The sequence below is a fragment of the Kryptolebias marmoratus genome, linkage group LG19, assembly GCF_001649575.2.
Source record: "Kryptolebias marmoratus isolate JLee-2015 linkage group LG19, ASM164957v2, whole genome shotgun sequence".
In the NCBI taxonomy this organism is placed as follows: Eukaryota; Metazoa; Chordata; class Actinopteri; order Cyprinodontiformes; family Rivulidae; genus Kryptolebias; species Kryptolebias marmoratus.
The window spans coordinates 9,408,505-9,431,878 of record NC_051448.1 but is presented as its reverse complement, the minus strand read 5'-3'; the positions used below and the strand labels follow the sequence as shown (position 1 = coordinate 9,431,878).

The following is a 23,374-nucleotide window of genomic DNA, read 5'->3' as shown; positions in this document are numbered from 1 at the left end:
TATCAGTTGTTCTTGCACTGCTGTATGTTGAGTTAAAATATACGGTTCGTGTTTGGAAGCACCTTAAAATTGTAATTTAAATCCACATTCTGAAAAAGGTTGACCATAATAAAAAAATAAAATACACCTTGCACACCAGTGGTACCAAATGCAGGCTGTAAATACAAAAAAGCAAAAGTGACTTTTGTCTTCTACTAATAAATCTTAGTTTCAGATTTGTCAGGTGCAGATAATTTCTGAGCAGCAAAGTTAGATAAGGATTAAGACGATCAGATAAAAGTGATAAAACATGGAAAAGAAGGAGCTGATATCAACGTTTCCCTCAGACTCCTCCTTGCGACGGCACCCGTGCATCCATATTTCCACACAGACACATTTATACTCTTAATCTGTACAGTGGTGCCTTTGATCTGCCTTGATGAGGAAATATATTCAAAAACAGCAACAGCGAGAGATGAAAGGCTTGTTCAATTACAGGGAACTAAAGCGATTCCTAAAACATGCAGTTGTTCATAATCACTTGTGCACGTTAATTCGTGGAGAACGAAGTCGATGCTCACACTTTCACCGAAGGTAGAAACAATCTGAACTACATAAGAATTAATCCTGTAAATCATTCAAACAAACACAGAGCACTGTCTGACATTATTACTGCAAAACATTTGAACTGCGCTGAAAAACAAGACAGTTACAAGGAAATACAGATAAAAAGGAGTCCAAATTAAGCAGCTTTGAAACAGGATTAAGTTAACAATGAATTAGTTGTTCTACTTTTAACTGTTAAATGTCAAACAAAGCATTTCAAAAACTTAGTTTGGATAAACTGTCTAAATAGTCAAACAGCACTGTGGAATTAAACAAATGTTCACAACAGATTGGTACTTTGTCTGTTTGTGAATTATATTTAATCCTCAGAGCAACTGTAATGCTCCAACTACTGTCAGTTCTTCTTGGTAAGTCTTCAAAATAATTTACTATCCTACCAAACAAGCATTAACCCGAAGCACTGATGAATTAAATACATTCAAACACATTGTCTAAACGCCTTCAAAAACTGAACAAAAGGCCAAACAACAAGCCCTGCGTTTAGATGGCGTTGTAGAGAACAGTACATGGCCAACTTTCTATTGTTGTCATCACTTGTAAGATTAATTTGAAAGGATTGTTCTTTCTTTTGAATAGCCGTGGATTACTTGTTAGCTTGTCATCAATTTCATGGTTTCTTTCAGGAGCTTGTCTAACCACAAGGCTTCTGCTTTAATGATGCTTTAAATAGAGCAGAAAGCTGACTTTCTTTTGGCAACAGAATCCGCCGTGTTTTCAAAGATTTTGTTTCTAGCAGTCTTGAAGTAAGGCTAAAAATCCCCAAACCAGCATGTAATGAATCAGAGTTTTATTTAAAGTAACATTTCACACAGCCGTAGTAGAGTTTACATCTGTGTTGCTAATTAGCCAACGCAGAAGATTCAACATGCACAAAACTGCATTTTCACAGAAAATGCTGAGTCAACGCTAAGTGTTGGATGACTCTGCTGAAATTTGCTGAAGACGCTGAAACTGAGTCATTAAAGCTAAAAGAAGCAAAACACTAGATGAAAGTAGCAAAACACTAGCTAAAAGCAAAGCAGCAAAAAGCTAACTAAAAGCTAAAAGTAGCCAAAAGTTGCAGCTAGTACCAAAAAGCTGACTAAGAGATAAAAGTAGCAAAAGGCTGGTTAAAACTTAAATATAGCAAATGACTTTCTATAAGTTTGAAGTATCAAAATGGTATTTAAGAACTAAAATAAGAACAAAAACAGAAATAAAGTATGATAGACTTAAAAGAGAACAAAGTCTCTGAAGTAATTGAAGAGATCTCAACATATTTCTACAGAGAATATATTTGCAAATAAAGTTTAGTTTATTTTGAATTGGAGTTTAAAAGCTACATAACCTAAAGTCACAGCACCCATCTCCTGAATGAGCTGAATGTTTTCATATGAATTGCTAAAATAGCACAATGTATGCAGAATTAGACTGCAAAATAAAGTACGAAAAAAATCAAAAACAAGAAAAACAGTGTGATTGCTAAATCAGTGACATATAGACGTGTCAGCTCTGTGTGGCATTCAACACAGAAGCACAGCTGGAGTCGAGGACAATAAGCTCCAGCTGTGATAAGGAACAGTTTGGCTAATTGACCAGCAAGTGAACATGAACTGTTTGGGCATTTTAAGTCTGAACTTGCATAAAGGATGAGGCCAAGAAGCAGACGTTTTCATCCCATGCAGCATATAACCAACAAAAAAATTTAAATGCTCGACTACGAAGTAAATGTGACCCTGAGGGCTTCATCAACTCATCGTTCTTTCAGTGGAAGAGAACACCATCAATGAATGGGCCTTTAAGGTCATTATTCCTTTCCATCACTGATGAGCTCTATTAATGCAGAACACAGCAGAGAATACATCAAAATTTTCTATGCAGGTCTTTTTTAAGTGGCAGTAATCGCCACCAGCAGCCATTTCTATTCTGACATGATTTGCATTTGGTTAGCATTTAAGGGTACGACTAGTGTCAGCAGCTGCTCACCTCCTGACCACCCGATTAACCCCTTCCTCCAACCCTGTGTAGCTTCAGATGCACGAAAAGGAAAAGAAAAACAAAGGCCACAACTGACTCACTGAAAAGCTTCTTTTGTTTCCTCAGTTTTATTTGTAGCCTTGACAGATTTCATAAGCTGTAACCAAAAGGTGTCAAGAGGTAATCACTTGGTGCTAAAACACAAAAACAGAGTAAAGCACAGAAGCTGCAGTGATTTGACCAAATGTGTAAAAGCCATTGATCGTACGTAAAACCAGAGAGGTGAAGGGAGATAAAATGATCAAATAAAAAAAAAAAGTCCAAAAAAATATGAGTAATATGAAGTTATTGAGCAATGTGGGTTAACTCCCACGGATGACTAATTTACAACTGCAGAATGAATAAAAGTATTCAAACGCTTCAATGAAGAGATTTATGACACAAATGCTACTACGGATGGACAACATCTGAGCAGTTCTTCAGTCCAACTTATCCATTCTGCACGCAGTTAAATCATACACACGTTTCTGACAGGCAGGAGCTCAACCTATTTATAAAAACACTTCCTCTGTTTTAATGAAGCCTGAACTGATGAGTTGTCCTTGCTGATGAAAGCAAACTGTAACTGAACCCAGTACGAGGCTAAAAATAATAAAATAATAACAACGTGCTTTGAAGAATCCAGGACATTGTGGACGATATTTGCTTACCATCACAAATCTTCCAAACACAAATTTGTGACGGCCTCGCCCATATTAGACTCGGCTGAGAAAGCAGAGACGCCAAGAGGAGGCTGAGTGAAAATAATAATTTAAAAAATACAATAATTGAGTTACTATTGATGTCATCCCCGCTCTTGCTTTACAATCCAAGTTAAAGTGGATTATGTTTCTATAACCGCATTAAAGGCGCACCTCTCTGCACTTATTTTTTCCATTATTCTCCCCTCACAATCGCCATGTTCGGTCATCAAACCCGCTGCGAGTCAGACGGCAGGGTGTGATTTACGCCCCGAGTTTCTCCAATAGTCCACTTAACCCCGACTGGGAGAGCCGTGATGCGGTAATTGGCTTGACTTAAAGCTCGATCTGTAAATCATGGCGCGGGCGAAGTTGGGAGTCGCGTTTGAAACTCGCACGCATAACTCACTGACCGTTCATTTTCTCCGCTTGGCCACTTTTCCCTGACGGGGCACTCTTTAGACACATTAAGATGCTCCAAGGATTTAAAACTGACGCGACGCAAACAGCAGATCTTGCCGAGAGCGAACGCGGCGCAAACAACATACAATCGAGCACGAGGAGCAAATGTACTGAAGGCTATGATGCACAATAATAGTGAGGACTGTCGAGCATCTCATCCAGAGAAAACTATTGATTCAGACTCTAAAAGAGATGCACTGAAAGCTGCAGGACAAGTGCAGTGAGGCTCGTCTTTCTCCATTTACACTGTTGTCCAGTAAAAAAAAAAAAAGAAAGCAATGTACCGCTGCAGCATAGTCAGGCCTAATCATAGAGTAGTGCTTCTTCCTGCAGATGAACTAATTAGAGCAAAATAGAAACAAACTGCTGGGATACTTTCTTCGATTTTACCGTCACATGTTGATGAATGAAAAACAGTAATTACAGGAGCAAAACTAAAAAAGCTGCACAAACAAACAAGAATGAGTGGTTTTTGTTTTAACTGCTCATTTATACGAATACAAAAAGTGAGATTTCCTCATTAAATTCAGGTTCGGCTTATGCACTTACGCCCATAAAAATTGGTGTCAGCGTTTGTGCAATGACGACTAAATATGTATCAAATCTTCAGAGAAAATTACTCGTGAAATTATAGGTTTGTAATATAAACTGTACACAACTGAAGCTTATTATGTCAGGTTTCTAGCACAAAAGAAAGAGCCCGGATATTGATTGTTAAATACAGTTCTGCCAATAAAATAAATTTCATTTCTGCGTCTTTTGAATTAAAAAAACGAAGCAGTTGCTGCAAAGGGGCAGAAAATTTCCAGTAAATTCCTGAAAACTTTCCATAGAAATTTCACCAAACTAACATATTCATTACAATCTGTTTGCTGGTTCATGAGATATTTAGTTACCAGACGGGCAAAGAAACACACAAACATAATAAAGTTAATCATCCAAAGGCCAATTACATCATCATACACATTGTATAAACAATAATAAATCGAAATGCCAAGAAAAAGCAGGATGACAATCATCATCTGACTCACTTAAAGCAATAAAATGTGCACAAAATGATATCTATCCATTTGTTTTTTTCCTTTAATGACACTGCAATTAAACCTGTATATTTTAAGTAAATGTCAGAGAGCTTAATGAAATGGCTTTAATGAAATAAAAGCCAAAGGCAGCAAATTCGGAAAAACATCTATAACAAGAAATCAGCATTTTAATGCTGTTTTCAGGTTTTCATACAACAGGTAAATCCCCTGACGTTTCTCTTTGATGCAACAGTGCGTCAGAAACAAATCAAAAGTAATAAAAAACATATTCTAGTAACTGAACTACAGACACACCAACTCCGGTTCAGCAGCATGGAGAAACCCAAAAATGTAAAAACAGAATCTCAATATTCACTTCCCAGCACAAACGTACAGCATTGTTCCCGTTACAAATGAGTGTATTTTACAGATCAAAGAAGCCCTCGACCATGAAGCTTTGTGTGTGTGTAGGGGGGGAATCACAAAACAGCTTTCCTCAGGCTAAATTTTAATGTTGCTGTGAGAGTTTCAAACTGATTTCCATAAAATATAAAGCAAATGTGCAATTTCAAACTGCATGAATCACTCCGATCACTAATGTGTCCAAAATCCATTCTGTGTATCACTAAGAGACAGGCCTCATGAATACAAAATGAAAATAAAACTATATATGTACATTTACTTCTTCAAAGACACATTAGAAGCACTCGTTTTTATATCTGAATTTAAAAAAAAAAAAAACAGCATTTAAATTTAAACTTGAGGCATTTTGCAAGGAGCAAATGTCTCAAAATAAATTCTAGTATATTAATATTGCAGAAAAGCATTAAGCTGTGCTCAGAGCAACACTCCATCTGTAGTGGCTTGAAAAAAATAAATAAAAACACCTAAGCAGCTACATGTAAATGTCAGCGTGGCATTAACATGATAGTCCCCGAGTCCAGCAGCAGACAGAGGAAGGAAAGATTACAACAATGGAAATAAAAAGAAAACGAGTGATGACATCTCGACTGCGCAGCAGATCAGCATCGGCAAACACCAGCTGGTAAAGTTATTTATCAGTCCAGCTTGTTTTCTGACAACCTGGTCAGAGAAACACAGCGGCAACAAGAGTTAATGTATGTGTGCGTATGGGGTGTTTGTTTTGTTTAATTGAAGTGAACTGAGCAATTAGGTGATGAGTGACACATCTATGGAACAGTTAGAGCTCTAAATTGATTTACTATCAACCTCAGTCCAGGGCCTTTCAGCACAGACGTGTAAACAGAAACAGGAAAAAGAAGTGTGGCGCCGCATCACCGACGGTTAAAAGGCACTGAGGTACAACAGGACATTCACAAGAAAGCTTTGATAGAAAATGAAACAAGATGACAGCGATAAAATAGGCGCTATGTTCTGTGATTGCTATGCTTGGGAAATGGAGAATAGAAACAGGTGAAAGTCACAACAAAACAGAGAAAACTGAGTCATGTTACAGACAGATCCTGCAGTCATCTTCCATCACAGGACTCCAAATCTGTCCTTTTAGAAATGTAGCTTCCAGAAGCAGTTTAGTGACACAGCACATCATTCCGGCATCCTTTATAATGGCAATTCTGTGAACCAGGAGAAATCCAATCAAACTTTCAACCGTTTCATTTCATGAAATGACACTGAAGCTCCAATTAGGCCCAGGAGAGCTTCGGCTGGACATTAAAACGTAGCGGGAGCTGACATTCGAGCGTCAAGTTCATTACAACTGCAATTACTGCTCGGAACAGTCCGGTCAAAGAATCACGGTCTGAAGAATCTGCTCGATAATCTGCACAAGATCATTCTATGAAGTTAAAGCAATTTCTGTTCCTGTGTGCTAAGGGCAGAGATTAAACAATGAAAAGTCTCATCAAACCAGAGTTTAAATACATCTAAGGACTGTTTTCTTCAGTCTAGTATATTTGAGTGGTGCATTTGTGTACCAGTACGAATCAGATGACGTTTCCATCCATGTTCCAGATCGTTGATTAATGTTTTAACTCCTCAGTCATTATAAGTTTGATTTGTAACCAAAGCTAATTTTCCTGTCCGGGGTATATTTATTATTCTATGTAAAAAAAAAAAAAAGAACAAAATAAAAAAAAGTTTGGCTTTACATTAACGTTACAACTGCTGCATGAAATAAGTTCAGGCAGAGATGAACAAGTTTTCCTGAAAACATCTCACAACACCTCAGGAGGAGCTAAGGGATACGGCTTGAGATAAAACTTTAAAAAAAAAAAAAAGAAATACTGTTTTACTTCTCTTTGGTTGCTGGAAATTAATAGAAGGCTTTAGTAAACCTAAACCACCTGAGAAAATAAACTGAAATGTAACAAATGCGGCTTGTTAAACCCCAAAAAATGGAGCAGGTGCATTGAAAAAATAAATAAAAATAGCATAACTCGAGTAAAGTAAACATGAACAGAAAGATGCATCCACGGAGGGACCTAAAAATATTTATATCAGCAAATTCCCACAGCAGAAACTTTCCGACAGATGTGACAGACTTCAGCTGATCTTGAGGCACAGTAAGCTTGATTCAGTAAGTTCTCCGTGCTCTCAAGAAACATTAAAAATTTAAAATCTTTTTGCAAAAAAAAAAAAAAAAAAAAAGGAACAAAAGACACGGGAATAAAAAAAATACTGTCGCAGCGAAGCAACATGTCAAGAAAAATCTAAAAAAAATGCGCAGAATTTATTTGAAAACATTTGCTTCTTTGTTGTTTATATTAATAATTTACCGCCTTTACACTGGATATTCTAAGAGGTCTGTGTGTAAGGGGCGCATTAGGTAAACTATGGAAATAAGTCAGCTCGGAAAACTCAGAAGGTGATGTTCAAACTTCTGCAAAGGATTTTAATACGGAATTATCCCGTTGTGAAACGTAAAACATTTGACCTGTATGCTGCATACACTGGAGACCTATATACTTGATGATAAATGTTCAAATCTTATTAAAAAAGCAACAATTGGATTATAGGACAACCATCATTGTATTCCTGCTGCATCCAAATCAACTGAAAGGACAATAACACAACAGGAGATCCCAATGGGAATGTCACCAGAAAACGTCAGGTCTTTGTTGTAGATTCTGATCTCTCAAATCACCACAGACGACCTCCTTTCTGCTCTGAATTTTGAGCATTTTAGTGCAAAGAAAGTTGATTAAATCACATTTCTACAGGCATCATCCAGTCACAAAGCCTGGAGGTTTTAATCAGTTTCTGTAGTCCTAAAACTGTTCCCATGTCCCCTCTGTGGGCTTTGCTTTCGAGTGGACATTTAACAGTGAGGCACAAGGCCATCCAAACTGACTTATGACCGCAGACATCGCAACGAGCTGAGCGCGACAGTCAGAGGGAAGGTCAGGGAGAAGGAGGGAGAGAGTAAGAGAGACTCAGCTAATCGATTGTCCTGTCAATCATTTAGTTGCCATAGTGCTGGCTGGCTGGGTGACGCCTAAAATGAGCTATAAATAGACAGTGATGCAGGATGGGCAGAGGACAGAGGACAATTACAGAAATATTCTTTCAGTAAGGTGGAATGATCTTTGTGGGCTTCAGTAAGTGTATTTTTCCAAGTTGTATTTGTTGGAAAATAATGATCAGCGGTTCAGAATTTCAATCTAATGAGCACCTCAAATTAGTCAAACGCGAGGGTTAACACAACTTAATAACACCATAAACCGAGTCGTTAACCCTGACCAAGGCCTGTGTGTTCACGCTGTACCTTAAATGAAAGGTTAGGAATTAAACTGATTCTTGACTCTCAGCTACTACAACATTAAATTGCTGGATATCTGTAAAATTTAACTAGTTAAAGCCATTTTTTGTTGGATATTATGGATTAGCTGCGGCAGCCATGTAAGACTGGACTGACTCTAAAAGTTAATCAGATGTAGATGCACATCCAATGATTATTTTTCTGAAAGTTTCACTAAAATCCATCCAGGGCTTCATGAGATATTTTGCTAACAAACAAATTGACATTCACTGTTGGACTCAAACCTAAGTTGTGTAATGAGCACAATATCTGTACTATTTACTGAATTTTAGCCATTTTTGTGTTTTCAAATCTCAGTCGGCTGTGGTGACCATCTTGATTGGGTTGGATACGAAAGGTGATCAGGTATAGATGTACATCCAATAAATATTTCCTGAAAGTTTCATTAAGATTGGTCAAGTGTTTCATTATTTATTTTGCTAACAGACAGACAAATATTAAATAATTATTGGCTGAAGTTCTTGCACCATCTGTTAGCGCTCAAAATATGACCTGGGGGGATCCGTTTCAGCTACTGTCACACCAGATTTTAGGTCATTATCTGTACAATTGACTAATAAGTTGTAGATGTACGTCCAATAATTAATTGTGGCCAGTTTGATTAGGATTCATCTACTTGTTCATGAGATATTTGGCTGACAGACAGACACATGAACACACGGGCAAAACACATTTTTGTCTGCCTTCATCTTACTGTAGTGGGCAAAATAAATAAATCGCCTGTTGCCTTTAAAAAGCCCGAACTATTCCTTTAAAATCCTAAACAATAAACTAAAATCTGCCCCCAACCTTTGCCTAAAAGCCCATTTTTAACTGCATGACAAATGATACCGCCATTGTGGGTTATTTAAGGACAGTCTCTGTGAAATTATTTAATTACTGTCAGTAGCAACTTCTAACTGGAAGCTTAAAATATAAAAATCTTCTCAGATGCTAACCACGCTTTAATGTGTCAGAGGAGATGAGAGCAGGAGATGGACAGAAGGAGCACGCTCGCAAGCCTGTCGCAGTAAATTAACTTGGTTTCAGGGGTATATCATTTGGCCACTTAACTTAATAAATAAACACACAGAGGCCATGAGCCGAGGGGAAAGCAGCCCATCTGACCCTAATGTCCCTATTCTACCCTCTCAGTTGTCACCCACTTCACTAATTAACAATCGCTTTAATCCTTCTTTAATTCTGTAGACAATTGCGCAATTTGTGTGTGCGTGTGTGTTTTAGAGTGTGTCGCATGGTGAGGAGTTCCACACCATTCTTCAGATTAGCAGACTTTCCCCCCGCCAAGCATCGCCCACAGCGACCAAAGGTAATTGCTTTTTAATTAAGCCTCCAGCACTAATCCCGATGATATTTAGCAGACGCAAGTTGACACACGCATATATTGCCCCCACGCAAACACTGAAGGAGGGGACGGGGACAAAAAAAAAAAAAAACAAAGAGAGAAGGAGGACATTCATCAAGATAAACAGGGTGAATATGCGTTTAGGCGTTGTTGATATTTCTTTTTTCGTTCAGTGAAAATAAAGAAACTCAGGTACTGAAGCAATAAAATGTTCGCTTCATGGCCGACCTAATAAAATTCTTTGGTCTTGGGTTGAATCCATGAATGTGCAATAGTCTCTCCAGGGGCCTGATAGACCTCTAAAATGAAAAAGTCCATTTCTGGTTTCTGGTCTCTCGTTTCATCTTCCCCTGGTTTTTCCATCACCTGATCCTCACTCGCTCTATTTTTTTTTTTTTAAACCCTTCTCAAAAATCATGTTTACATCCATTCATTCTCATGTCTATTTTTTTCTGAAAAACACATCCACTCAGCAGCTTTCTCCATTTCTGTCATGAAGTATTTTCCATCAGATTTTGTCTTTGCTTTCTTCTCAGGGAGGCTAGGCTCATCTCCACTAAAATAAAAAGAAAAAAAAAAGGAAGAGACTTTTTTTCCCCCCCTCACACGTTTGTATATTAACTCTGAAATACACTGAACCAATGAACGCCCACACTTGAGCACTGTAGTAAATCTAATTTGATTCCCTGTCGCCTCAGCCGGCTCCGAGCTTTCTTTGAAGTCTGCAGTCCGATGTGTGAAAGTATAACCGGAGTGGAGATGAGGCTTGCTTTGAGCCGTCATTTTTATTGCTCACACTGATCCTCCCGTCATGTCACACGGAGCTGTCATGTGTCTGATCTTTAAACCACTTTAGTAAAAAAAAAGGACACTCTAATTTAATGCTTGTTTGTAGCAGAAACTACACCTGCAACAAGCCGCTTGTCTTGATAAAGTTTTCGATTTTACTCCAAACACTGCTCCAGTTCTTTTTTTTTTTTTTGGGTTATGTCATCCTGACTATCAGGGCTGAGACCTTTGGGGTGTTTTATTTATTTAGGTTCTGGAAAACTGACTCAGACTTGAACATTTGGTTGGAAGGAATCGGTTTTAACTGACAGCAGTAGATTTACAGTTACGTTCAGGCAGATAAAAAGTGGAATTTATACAAAGAGGTTTCTTAAGTGCAAACCATTCATTTTAGAAATTTAATGGTGCGCAATTTAGTGTGATTGGAAAAGCACATCACACAGAAGTTGTTGAAAATTGTTACTGCCCTCCTAAAGGGGAAATTTAGGTCATTTTTTTGCACTTGCTGACTCACAACGACAAGATGGCGTCTAATATTTTTTCACAAATCCAAACTAACACCAACCATTTTTTTTTTCCATTTGATGGTATGCAGATCAGGTTTAATTCTCGCAGAGCACTGTGGTCCAAATTTAAGTGATCAAACATTTCTTAATGCTGACTCACACTGAAGCAACAATCACAGTATTTTAGAGACGGCACCTGTCAACCTTTCTGATGCTCCGTTTTGTTTTTGATTTTGGTTTTTGTCATCATATCTTCTTTAATGCATTAATATTTTCAACTCCATGATCAAAAAACTATTAAGTCAGAGTCCATCATTCAACAGATCTGACTCAAAATAAATTAAAAAGTAACATTCCTAGAATGAATACGTACCGCTCGCTGCCATCCATGCTAAAGTTTTAACCAAAGCTCGAAGTAGATGTTGTGGATGACTCTCAGCTACCAACACACCAGCTTTTACCTCATTATCTGTAAAACCATGTTTGTGTTTGCTAAGGTTACTAGCTGTGGTGGCCATTTTGAATAACGTTGACTCCAAAAGTTAATCAGTTGTAGATCAAATCTACTGATTATTTTCTAAGGGTTTTGTACGAGTTTCTTTACACCACACACTTGCGTTGCTACTAACACCTCGTATTTTTCTCGGTTGTGTTTCTCCTGTGGCATTTAAAGCTGACATGCTTCTGCCTCCTGCAGATTACAGTCTATATATAGAACGATTTATGTTTAATCTCCCTGTGATATAACAGTGAAATCCATTTCCAGTTGTTTTTGTCACATTAAAGTACATATCTCTGAGGGCAATGTTGTTGTTGCCGTTTCTCCTCTTGCTGTTTCTCATATTCTTATTTTAGCCAAAATTCTCACTGTTTATCCCCTCTGCTTTCTCTTAGATCATTGACAGCAAAGACGAGAATACGCTTCTTGTTAAAAAAAAATGTGCCAAACTGACAGAAAAATTAAATGACTTGATTGATTGAATAGAGATTTTCTTTGAGTAAAAAAAACAAAAACACTCCTCTATTTCAGTAGTAGGAAAAAGAAAACAGATTAGAAATATCTGCATGGATTCACAGAAGATGCACAAACACGCAAAATTTTGCAATGATTGATTGAATTCAATTCCAAAGTTTTAAATTAAATGTCAGAAAAAACAACTTTAAATGCTACAGCTTGACCTCCTTTGTAAGTGTGGCATTGATGCACACTCAAGTAGAATATTAGCTCATCTAGGAAACAAACAAAAATGGGCTGAAGATAGGTGAGGGGTACAGAAGTCAATTAAAGACCCAGCATTCCTTGAAGGAATGCATATCGCCCAACATCTTTCATGCCAGAGTTTTAGACTGTCATTTCTCAACGTAAAATTATCTCAGAGTTGTAGTTGTTTAAGTCAAACCTTGGAAATAACATTGTGAACATGTGATCTGTTAGATTTGGAGTATGTGTTGTGAATGACAATCAGGGACAACCACACCAAATTTTAGCTTTAAGGTCTGTAAAACTCATGGCATCATCCCCATTTTTGTGTTGGCTAAGGTGTGGTGGCCATCTTCAATTGGGTTTACTCCAAAAGTTCATCAATTGTAGATGTACAGCCAATCATGTGTGCCTGATAATGTGATAAAAAGGAACAAATTCAGGGATGTAAGTGTGTCTTAACTGATGTAAAGACCAAACAATGATACCATTCAGAGTGGATGATTAGTTGATCTAATGAATATTGCATGTGGGAGACTGGGATTCAAATCCCATCAAAGTTATTTATTCATTTTTAACAAACTATTTGTAACAAAGTACAATTATAATCAATAAACATAGCAAGCATCTGTCTTACTGCTTAAAAAACAAACAGCTGCTCCATTGAGTGGCACCAATGATTACTTTCTGAGTTTTATTGAAATCTGTGCAATGGTTTATGAGATATTCTGCTAACAAACAAGGTTGACACTAACAGTTAATGCCACGGTTTTATGTTATGTTAATGTTTTGTGCTCACAGTATATGTTGAGGACGATGCTCAGCTACTACAACACCAAATTTTAGCTCTACATCTGCAACACTGGCTGAGTTTGTGTTTGCTGTATTTGCTTTGCCCATCTTGAATCAAGTTGGACAAAGGCTTATCAGTTGTAGATGCATATCAAATGATAACTTTCTGAAAGTTTCAATAAAATCCCTTTCGTGACTCATGACATACGGTGCAGACTAAAACACACACAGAGACAAAAACATCATCGCTCAGCCTCTGCCTTTTAGAGGCGGGAGATAAACATAAATGTGAGGAGAGTGATATCTGAGAACTAGATGATGGAATAGACAGAAATAAGATGATGTAAGCCAAATTGTGCTACATATGGATGTTTTTAAGGAAATTGCTAATACTAAGCAGAATAGTGACAGGAGGTGGAGAAGACACATGAATTATTGCATCAGAGTTTGCATCATTTTTGTCGGCTTAAAAAAAGGAAGAAAAAAAAAAAAAGCACTTGAGTTCATTCAAAGTTTTTTGCACAGAGTTCACAGAAATCTTTGCCTCTACACAAACGAAAACATAAAGAAACAATGTGCACCAGAACAAAGGCACTCCCTCTGATGTGAATAAAAGATTTGAGGAGAGCTAAATAATTAGAAATGCGCCTCGTTTCTTCCCACAAAAAAAAACAACAAATGAAATCCAACATTAATTCAGGCTGCGAGAGGCACAGAATTAAGACACCAAACCGCTGAAGTGCAGCAGGAGCAGACATTATCTTCCAGCAAATGTTCCACTTCTTTTTAAAGAATTAATTATCCCTGACAGGAGAGGGAAAATGTCCAGAGGTGGGAGAAAGTCAGCGTTGACGTTTATGCAGGTAAACTGACAGGAAGAGCGAGGTATTGGGACGCATGGAGAGGAGGGCTAATCAATACATTTTTCTATGTAAAATTTTTTGATTAGTAATTTGGTTAATGCTCCTCTGACCACTATTCTCCTTAGGGTTTCAGCTGAGCGACTTTGTGTCTGTGTGTATTTGTGGGAGGATTACACGCCGTAATCTCTGCTCAAATAGGAAGAAGTGATGTTTGTCTGCGCCACAGAGGTGCAGGTACATGTGCACACAAAGAGAGAAAAAAAACACAATATGAACTGTGAGTCAGCACTATGGTCGTGTGCTCACCATAGATACTGGCAGAAGAGGGAGATGGGGTGGGGGGGTGGGGACACTGGAGCAGAGACCTTGTCCCTGTAGATTGACTGTCAAGCCAATAAAAGAAGGAGCGGGAAAGGAAAAATTATCGCACGAGTCATTTTATTTCCACCACTTACTCTGCTCTCTGGATTGGACCCTGACTCTTTCGGGCAAACGGTAAATGAGAGTGGAAACAGACAGCTGGAAGGTCAGGCAGGCTTCTATTTGGCAACAAAAATGATCGCCTCCTGTCTCTCACTGACTTCGGGTCAACATGTTCAAGGAATCATTCAGCCTGGTTAACATTTACTGAGAGACGGACAGGACACCGAGAAAAACCTAGAAGGGGGGAGGGGGACACTGATGCACTTGAAATTTTTTCCACTAAGTTTGTAGGTTATTTGAATTTCTATTGTGTATCATCTTGGTGTGAGCACACAAAAGAAGAACCTGAACATAGAACACAATGTCAGACACATTAAGGTGCTCTGGGGGAAAAAAAAAGTCCTTCACTAACACTAAGGTTGAGCATCATTACCTCATGAGGACCACCTGGAATACATTAAACCTGGCAGAAAGCACTGAATACCCACAATACGGATTAATATTGCTCGCAGCCAAGTTTATGCCCGTGTCTTTGTGTGTTTTCCGTGTGTGTTCGTTTTTCTACAGCATTAGCAAAATATCTTAGAAAGCAGTGGACAGATTTTAATAAAATTCTCAGAAAGCAATCAATGGGTGCACATCTACAACTGATTATTTATGGATTCACCTGATTCAAGATGGCTGCCACAGCTAATCAACCTAAACAAATACAAAAAATGGCTATAACTCAGGAAATATCACAAATATTGAGCCAAGAATTGCGGTGGTTGGAGCTGAAAGTCATTTTCATTGAATACTTTGAGCGCTAACTGATCCCACAAGATCTGTTGAGTCGACTGTGACTTGTTAGCAGACAGATCTTAATGAACCTTTCAGAATCACTAGATGTACTTCTATAACCAATTCATTTTTGAGGTCACCCCCATTCAAGATAGCCGTAACAACTAGTTGACCTTAGCCAACACAAAAATGCCTATAACTCTGTCATATTTACAGATACTGACCTAAAATTTGGTGTTGTAGTAGCTGAGAGTCATTTTCAACGCATACTCCAAGTCCAATCACATCTTGTGAGATCCCACAGAGTCATATGAGATTGTGTATAATGTCATTTACAAGCTTTAATCAAAACAGCTGTAACTCCATTTTATCTCATCAAATGGTGATTTTAGTTTAAACTCTGGCATTAAATGTGACTGGTGATATGCTTTCCTTCAAGGAATACTAGACCTTTTAATATGAACCATTATGCTTTGAGCTTTTTCTTAACATCTTATATTTTCTGATTAAAATACATTTAGTGTTGACAGTTGAATTTTTCAGCTCAATTAATTTTTTTCCTGATGATTTTAGTCTCCACATTCATCTAAATGTTAGAGAAAATATGCTCTTTAGAAAACCAAAATCTGTCACATTATTTAACGCTGAAATCTTTCAAAACACTAAAGGAAACATTTAAGCAACCACAATATAAATGCACTTGTGCATCCATTTGTCTGAGGATGACAACATGTTTGTCTTTTCCTGTTATTCCATCCCATGCCAAGCGGTTAGGGAGCCTTTCGAAGAGCACGTGATAATAAACCACACAGGCATTAGCGGGTTCAGCTTGCCGTTTTTGCCTGGAATTCACTAATGGAAGTATGTGCAGAAAATCCATCACTGTAGAGCACACACAGATACAAAGTCAACACACACACAAGCATTTCTGGCTCAGTAAATGGGTTTACTGGGTGTGGGAGAGACAAATACGACACAGACAGAGACAAGACATTGTCAGGAAAGGTAAATGGTTTTCTGTCCATTTATATTTGCATCTAATGCCATCAAATATACAAGTACATATTTCTTCAGACTCCAGGGAGCTGATACTCAATCACAGGACAAGATTTTCTGTTTGATTCCTTCTATCAGAAGTAAGAACAGGAGAGCAGCTTAACTCTGGGTGTTGAGGTGATTTAGGAACCATTTTACATCATATTTTCTGCTAATAAGAAGTCCATCTGCTGTGATTTACATGAAATGTTGACTAGAAGAGAAGTCCCATCCTCGTTTTCCTTTATTGTTCCTTTTCATTCTCAATGACGCCATAATGGGTTTAAATTACCTGCATTTATGAATCTGTTACCCCATAATTCTGCTTGTGGCTCATTTGATAAGTGCATGTAGTGAAGCTTGTATGTACTTGAGTGTGAGAACAGAGAGCGCTGACGCCCGCAACCTCAAGTGTCCAAAGAAGTGTGAAGGAAAATATCTGCGATTTTGAGGGAGAGCCAAGATACTTCGGGGGTAAATGGAGGTTATATTAGCCAGCTCCCGAGGCTCCAACTGCTAGTGCTAACACTTGCTAATAACCCTGAGGATCCTGGTGAAATTCAAGGACAGGGAGGTCAGGAAGCTGGGCTTCATGCCCGTGTCTGAGTCACATGTCCAGGGGACAGCAGGGAGCCGGGAGCAAAGGTGCACAGAGTTCGGAGCCCAAAGGCCAAAGCAAGTGTCGCTGAAAAAGCAGGAAAAGACAAAGCATGAGTGCATATTATCAGTAATTCAGGGCTGTTTCTAAAGTGGGCTTTGTTTCACTCACACTTACACAGAGTCTGAACCAGTGCCACAGTAATGAGAGTAGGAGGACACTCCTCTGGAGAGCGGTAGGCCTTTCAGCCAATTCTCTGATTCAAAGCATGGAGACGCAGCAGAGCCACGAGGACTCCTCTGTAAGGCTCACTATAAATGAAACAGGCATGTCACTCAGCACTACTATTCACCAATTGACTAGTCCTGTTGGAGAATTGCAAACAAACTAAAGGAGAAAAGACAGGCCAGCAACGAGTCCAGGCCAAAAGCTGACAAAAAGGAGCGATCGGGACTTCACAAGGATTTTATGTTAGATTTAAGGCCAGCCAAGTGCTGCTGAGGGAGTGTATCAGCACACATACGCAAATAAAGCATCAGCGAGTCAGAATGGCCAGAAAATAACAAATATGTGGTCATTACTTTAATTCTATCTTTGTCCCTGAAGCATACATACAATATTTTAGCATCTCTGCTGCCTAAAACAGAATAATGGCCAAACTCAAAAGGATGAGTCCCCATGCAAATCTGCAAATCTGCAAATCCATCAGGAAGTTACTGTTCCAGACAGGCAGCCAGCGAGGGCACCCCAGGGAGGTAGGACCATCCTGGCATTACTGATGCCCCCAGGGAAGGCCAAACAAAGCTGGAGTGACTGATGCAACCCAGGGGAGGGTAATTGGGTGCAGAATGACTGATGCCTCCCACCAGTAGGGCCACAAACCAGGTAGGTTGGGCTCCGATGGACACTGAATGGAGCCAAATGAGCGACCCTAAAGTTTAATGAATGTTTTTAATGTTCACATATTAGGTAATGGACAGGAGAAGATAAACTGTTTTGTCAAAAAACTTGTTAAAAGGGCTGGAAATTAAACTAAAACAGAAAGCAAAAAAAATGCTTCGAATTTTGAAAGGTTTTGTTTATGACTTTCAGGCAGTTTAGTCCTTGTACCATCTCTCTATTCACTCCTTTTTTTCATTACCTTTTTTTAATAAATTTAAACAGTAGGAGAGAGAATTATAGGTAGATTTTACCCACAAACACAATTTGTTTAAAAAAAATAAAAAGGCAATCAATCAGAGAATTAAAGCTGGAACATATCACAGCAACAGATTTAAAGATGGATTCAATTCAAAACAAAACTAGTTCTCAACTCCTCTGATGCCAAAGCTTGTGGTTCGTTTTTTTTTTTTTTTCCTTTTCCAGCGTAAAGCCAAATCTCAACAGCTGGTTCCCTGTGCCCTCAATCCGAGGGCATGTTGGCGTTGTATGGCAAAACAGAGAGTTTAGTGATGATCTGCGGGGATATAAAAGAACTGCACGCATCAGTGGTCATTTTCTCTACGGGAAAATCAATACAGCTGAACAAAAGGCTGAAACAGAGTCTGTAAGGTTTTTTAAAATGACTATGTGCAGCTGCAGCTTGTTCGGCTGTGTGTGATGCTGGCACTGAAATTACCTCCCCCTAACAAACTCAGTAAAGAACTTTAATAAAGCCACTTAATTGGCAATTGAATCCGATATTAAAACCAATCACCCTTCACCCTTTAAGGTGAAAGATGACCCAAAATAGCATCATCTTTTTTGAATAAAAAGACAAAACTAAGAGAAAAAAAAAAGGATTGAAGCCTGGGCAGAAAACTTTATAATCAGCTCATGATTTGTGATAAGCAATGACATTAATAGAGGCAAGGAAACATGTCCTGAAAAGCCACACAAAAGCAGATTCACAGAGATTAAAGCAAAAAACTAAAAATCTTTAGAAATTTTTTTTCTACACTTAATCATATTACTCCTCTCAAAGGAACAAACTCAGAAACTTAAAAAGGAACAAAAAGCCTAAACTCTGTTCTCCATGTAGGATCTCTCCACGTACCTTACAGAGTTTCTGGTACCGCGGCGAGGAGATGGCCATCCTCTGGAGCCTGTGTAAGAAGACCACCACTTTCTGGAGGGAGGTCCGGACCATGGCCATCATCTTAAGACTGCCACAAGTCTGCAGCAGCCTTCTCCTGGTCCGCATGCTAGCACTGCCCTACCCCGCTCATATTGTTCTCCCTCTCCCTAAGCAGTCGACCAGACCCCAGCCAAGCTGATGTGATACACACACACACAACTCAAAGAGAGAAAGAGAGAAAAAAAAAAAAAAAAAAAACACGCTCACACTCCAACTCAGCTCAGCATGCCCCCACGTTTCGTCACAAACACACACACCAAACAGTTAGAGCAGCATCTCTCTCTCTCTCTCTTTAGAAACACGTCTCTCAGCATGCACTCACACACACATGATGATGCGGATGAAGCGGACAAAGACGAGACACTCACTTTCTCCTCCACGCGGACATTCACACGCGCACCCCGACCGCAGAACCAGAAGAGAATTAAACAAATCACTTGTGACGGGCACCCCACAGAGTCAGGCGAGGGTGACGAAGGAGAGAGAAGTGAAGACGGAGAGAAGGATGGAGAAGAGTGGAAAGTGCCGGCAAGCTGGGAGGAGGAGAGGAGAGGAGAGGAGAGAGAGAGAGAGAGAGAGAGAGAGAGAGACACCGGTAAAAGCACGAGTTGCACTGGACACCAAACGAGTCTCCAAACACAGCTCACTTTTTTCTTTTTTTTTCCCACTGCTTCTGATTCAGAGAGAGCGATAGAAGCAACGAGAGGGAGACAGAAACATGAGACCCGGCAGCGGGAAAAGAAGAGGAACAACGTCTCTGCAGTGAAGAGAGGATGATATTACGCCAGGCGACGGACAGATCGATACATGAGAGAGACAAAGAGATAAAAGTCAAAGGGGGGGAGACTGAGCGAGAACAAATTAGATGCAAACAGAGTTACAAAGAAGGAGGAGCTACTTCAGGTGGTTCCTTGAAGTATTAGTCCCATTCATTCTCTGTGCTGGCAGTCTGAGCTAACACACTTCAGTGACTTAGACGGACATAAAACTCCTGATTGGCTCAGGAGTTTGAAGGCTTAAATTACTGGCACTGACTGCATATATGAAAATAAAAAAATACTTGTTGCCACAATGATAACTGCTGTTTTTAAACTTTAAGTCTGTCATTTGCTTGTCACCAGGTTTTTGGAGGCAGAGCTGACCTGTAAAAGGATGAATGTGAATAAACATGAAGCACATCCAGTGGGTAGTGACCACAGCAGCCTCCATCTCTGAAAGCAGCTCTGCATCAGGTCAAGCATGGTTTAAAAAGTGATGTATAAATAAATTCAACACTGCACTTTTTAAATGAATATATTAGCTACAGAAACCTAACTCATCTTTCTAACAGACTGTTTGTTTCTGCAGATGGGCAGTCTGTTTATGAAGATTAGCTTTTAAAATCCTGCCCCAAGTGGTCATGTGAGGAACTGCAAATTATACTCTAAACCTATAACCTCAAAAACTACAAAATTAATTTTCGCAGGTGTCTGTGTTGACAAATACTGAGGATATTATTTAAAGAAGGGCTATAATTGCAGAGAAAAACCCACAAAAAACTTGTCCTACTTTGCAACTTTATTATCTGTGTCAGAAAGACGGCGTGTGCGTTTCTTCTTATGTAGTGTCAGATTAGAAGATGAACTGGAAATGAAGACAAGAACAGAGTGAGGAAAGCACAGCAGGAAGAGCAGGTAAAACGATGAAGTCAAGAGCAAATAAAAGGCTTCTATGTATCTTTAAGAAGGGTCTGAAATAGCTAAATCTGTGAATATGTGCCGAAGGTGCGAAGAGCGACAAAAAGATATGAATCTGGTAAAATTATTTATCTGAAGAGATAAGGGGTGCACCAGTTTTTTTACAGTCAGTGAACACATCATCCTTAAGGGTGGTATGCCACTGGACTGAGACTGATCTCAAAATTGTGAGAAAATTAGCTAATTTCCTTCTGCAGTCGCACTAAATTCTGAGAGTTTATGACCAAACAACAAGCGAGCCATTTGGCTGTGCTTTGAGCAGCCAATTTTTCTGAAAATTATAGACTTTTTTTTTTGTTTACACAGCCTGAAAACTGTACTCTAGGCTGTGCATATTATTTTGTTACCCACTTCCACCCACAGCTCACTCTGAGCCCACCTTGGCAGCAGCCTCCATATTTATTATTTGATCTACTGGAGTACACTTTTGAAATAAAGATAAGCAGATTTGGAGAAGTTTTACAACAACTATTGATCATCTTTGATGCGGTGTATAAACCTGGACATTTAGAGCTGTGGGCTTGGAGGCTTTCTGTCCGAGGAGAGTTTCCCTTCAGGTGTGAAAGCACAGCTCTAGAACTCTGTCATTTACAGAAACAAAACAGAGAACGTCCGAAATTCAAGCCTGCAAGCCTCTGCGACTCACGTGAGGAAACTGAGAAGCCCTGTGAAGGTTTGGAGACATTGTGGAGACTCTTTTACACATGCTGCTCGTCACAAACAGCCGCAGCCCAGAGAAATACTACCTTAAGAGGTAAATTAAAATACAGTTCATTTCTCTGATCTGTGAACACACCGTCACCAAGTGGCTACTTCACGCTGTGTTGGTAAAAAAAAAAAGTTTTTACTTAGTGAAGAAGGCTCAAAGTTAGCTTTTAGTAATATATTGATGTCTGGCATGCAATAACATGGAAAATATTTGTAGATTTCAAGCGACAGGTAGATAAAACTGCAACTTGGCGCTGTTTTGGTGAAAACTATAGTTCCTAGAAAAAGACTGAAGTGGTTTCGATCAGAATTAGCAGGTCAGAGCTTTGCTAAAATCGGATGTCAGAGTCAGCCAATTAAAAGAAAAAAAACTGACTGTTGCATCTCTGTCCTCGTAAAGCAGCCACGTTGTTACTGCAGAGCCACGGTGCCGCTTACACAGGTCAGTGTTTATAACATTTTTATGCTTTCTCTGAATTTTACATGAAAAGTTAACTGAAAAATGGCTCTTTCTCCCACAACCAGAGCCATTTATTTGAAGTGAGGATGAGCAGGCTGACACGGACTGCTCTCCATAATTACAGTGTCTGCTTAAACTGACTCTCCCAGACAAATGCTGTGTTTGATTTGTGGTACGAAAAGAACTTGATTGCCCAAGTTTAGAGAAACGAAAAGAAACACAGAAGTAGCAAAATAAATGGCAAATGGTAGCTTGCTTACATGATAGTGCACTTCCAGCACACACACACACACACAATGAAAGCCATCATGATGAGCTAATTAAAGAGCACCGTTTAGACAAGGTTTAGACAAGCACTCATTCCACAGATTACCGACTCGGCTGCTTCATGTGAAATTAGATGTGGGGCTAAATGCACTGCTGGTTCTGCCTAAATGATACTGGCATAACTAGATCATAACTAAATGAAGAGTATGTTTCAGTTGTTCAATACACAAACATGTTCACAAACCAATAACCCTGAGCGAAACCCATACATGTCAGGCCTGATAAAAATCGCCTCGTCAAGCCGCGTGCCACTTTGTACATTTCTGCTGGAAGCCTTTATATCAATACCTTCCATGATGCCTGAGCATGATGGAGCTACTGTGCACCACGATCCACATGCTGGCCTCAACAAAATAATATACCATTACATGCCATGAAATGACAGAAAATGAGGTGGACTCTATACTCACACTTTGGTATTGTATTTAATGTTTCAGGCTGTGGAGGATTATTGCAAATTAAAGGACAGGGGTGATTTATGATAAGATGCAAATTACAGAGTGCAATCTACAGACAATTAATTTCTCTCACACAATGAGATTACACACACGCTGTACATCAGTCTTGTGTTAAGACAGTTAAACTATATTTGCAACAAAAGGAAACAAATTAGGCTTTTTAAAGAGGTCAGTGAAGCAAAATCTATTATCCATCAACATCAGCTTTCAAGTTTGCACTCAATTACTCATAATGACAGCCGACCAAAAACATAAAAATGATAAAAAATCCTAATCCAAACCTTTAAACCTCTTTATTTCCAGCTGCTGGGCTCAGTTAACTTCATCTCATTTGAGCTGATATTCAACTGGCACTCATGGCTGATTCTAATCCAACTTTGCTCGAAAACCAAATATACTTCCCAAGACACTACTTGGTGAATTTTGCTGCCCTGACTATCAGAGTATCAACGATAACAGCCTCAGAGGGAGTGTATTCCTGCCTCTCAGCCTTGTCATTTTTCAGTTAATGCCTCACATTTACATTTGTCACTTTCCTGACTACTATCCACCACTCGTATAGTTAATATAGAAGCACAAGTCAGAACGATAATGGCCTAAAGCAAAAAATATATATATATAATTGTAATTAAAGTAACTAAACACTGAACCG

The 23,374-nt window shown here is 39.0% G+C and overlaps 1 protein-coding gene across 7 annotated transcripts in view; it reads right to left on the bottom strand.

Annotated features, from left to right (window-relative positions):
- utrn (utrophin) overlaps positions 1 to 23,374 on the bottom strand; it is a 176,884-nt gene that overhangs the window by 95,767 nt on the left and 57,743 nt on the right. Inside the window, exon 1 of one of the 7 annotated variants that reach the window (XM_017423264.3) lies at positions 18,953 to 19,152. The exons of the other annotated variants lie outside the window; for them this stretch is intronic. Coding sequence (XP_017278753.1) covers positions 18,953 to 19,099 — 147 coding nt within the window. The 5' untranslated portion in view covers positions 19,100 to 19,152. Of the gene's footprint in view, positions 1 to 18,952; positions 19,153 to 23,374 lie in introns of those variants that run through there. 7 annotated transcript variants of the gene reach the window in all.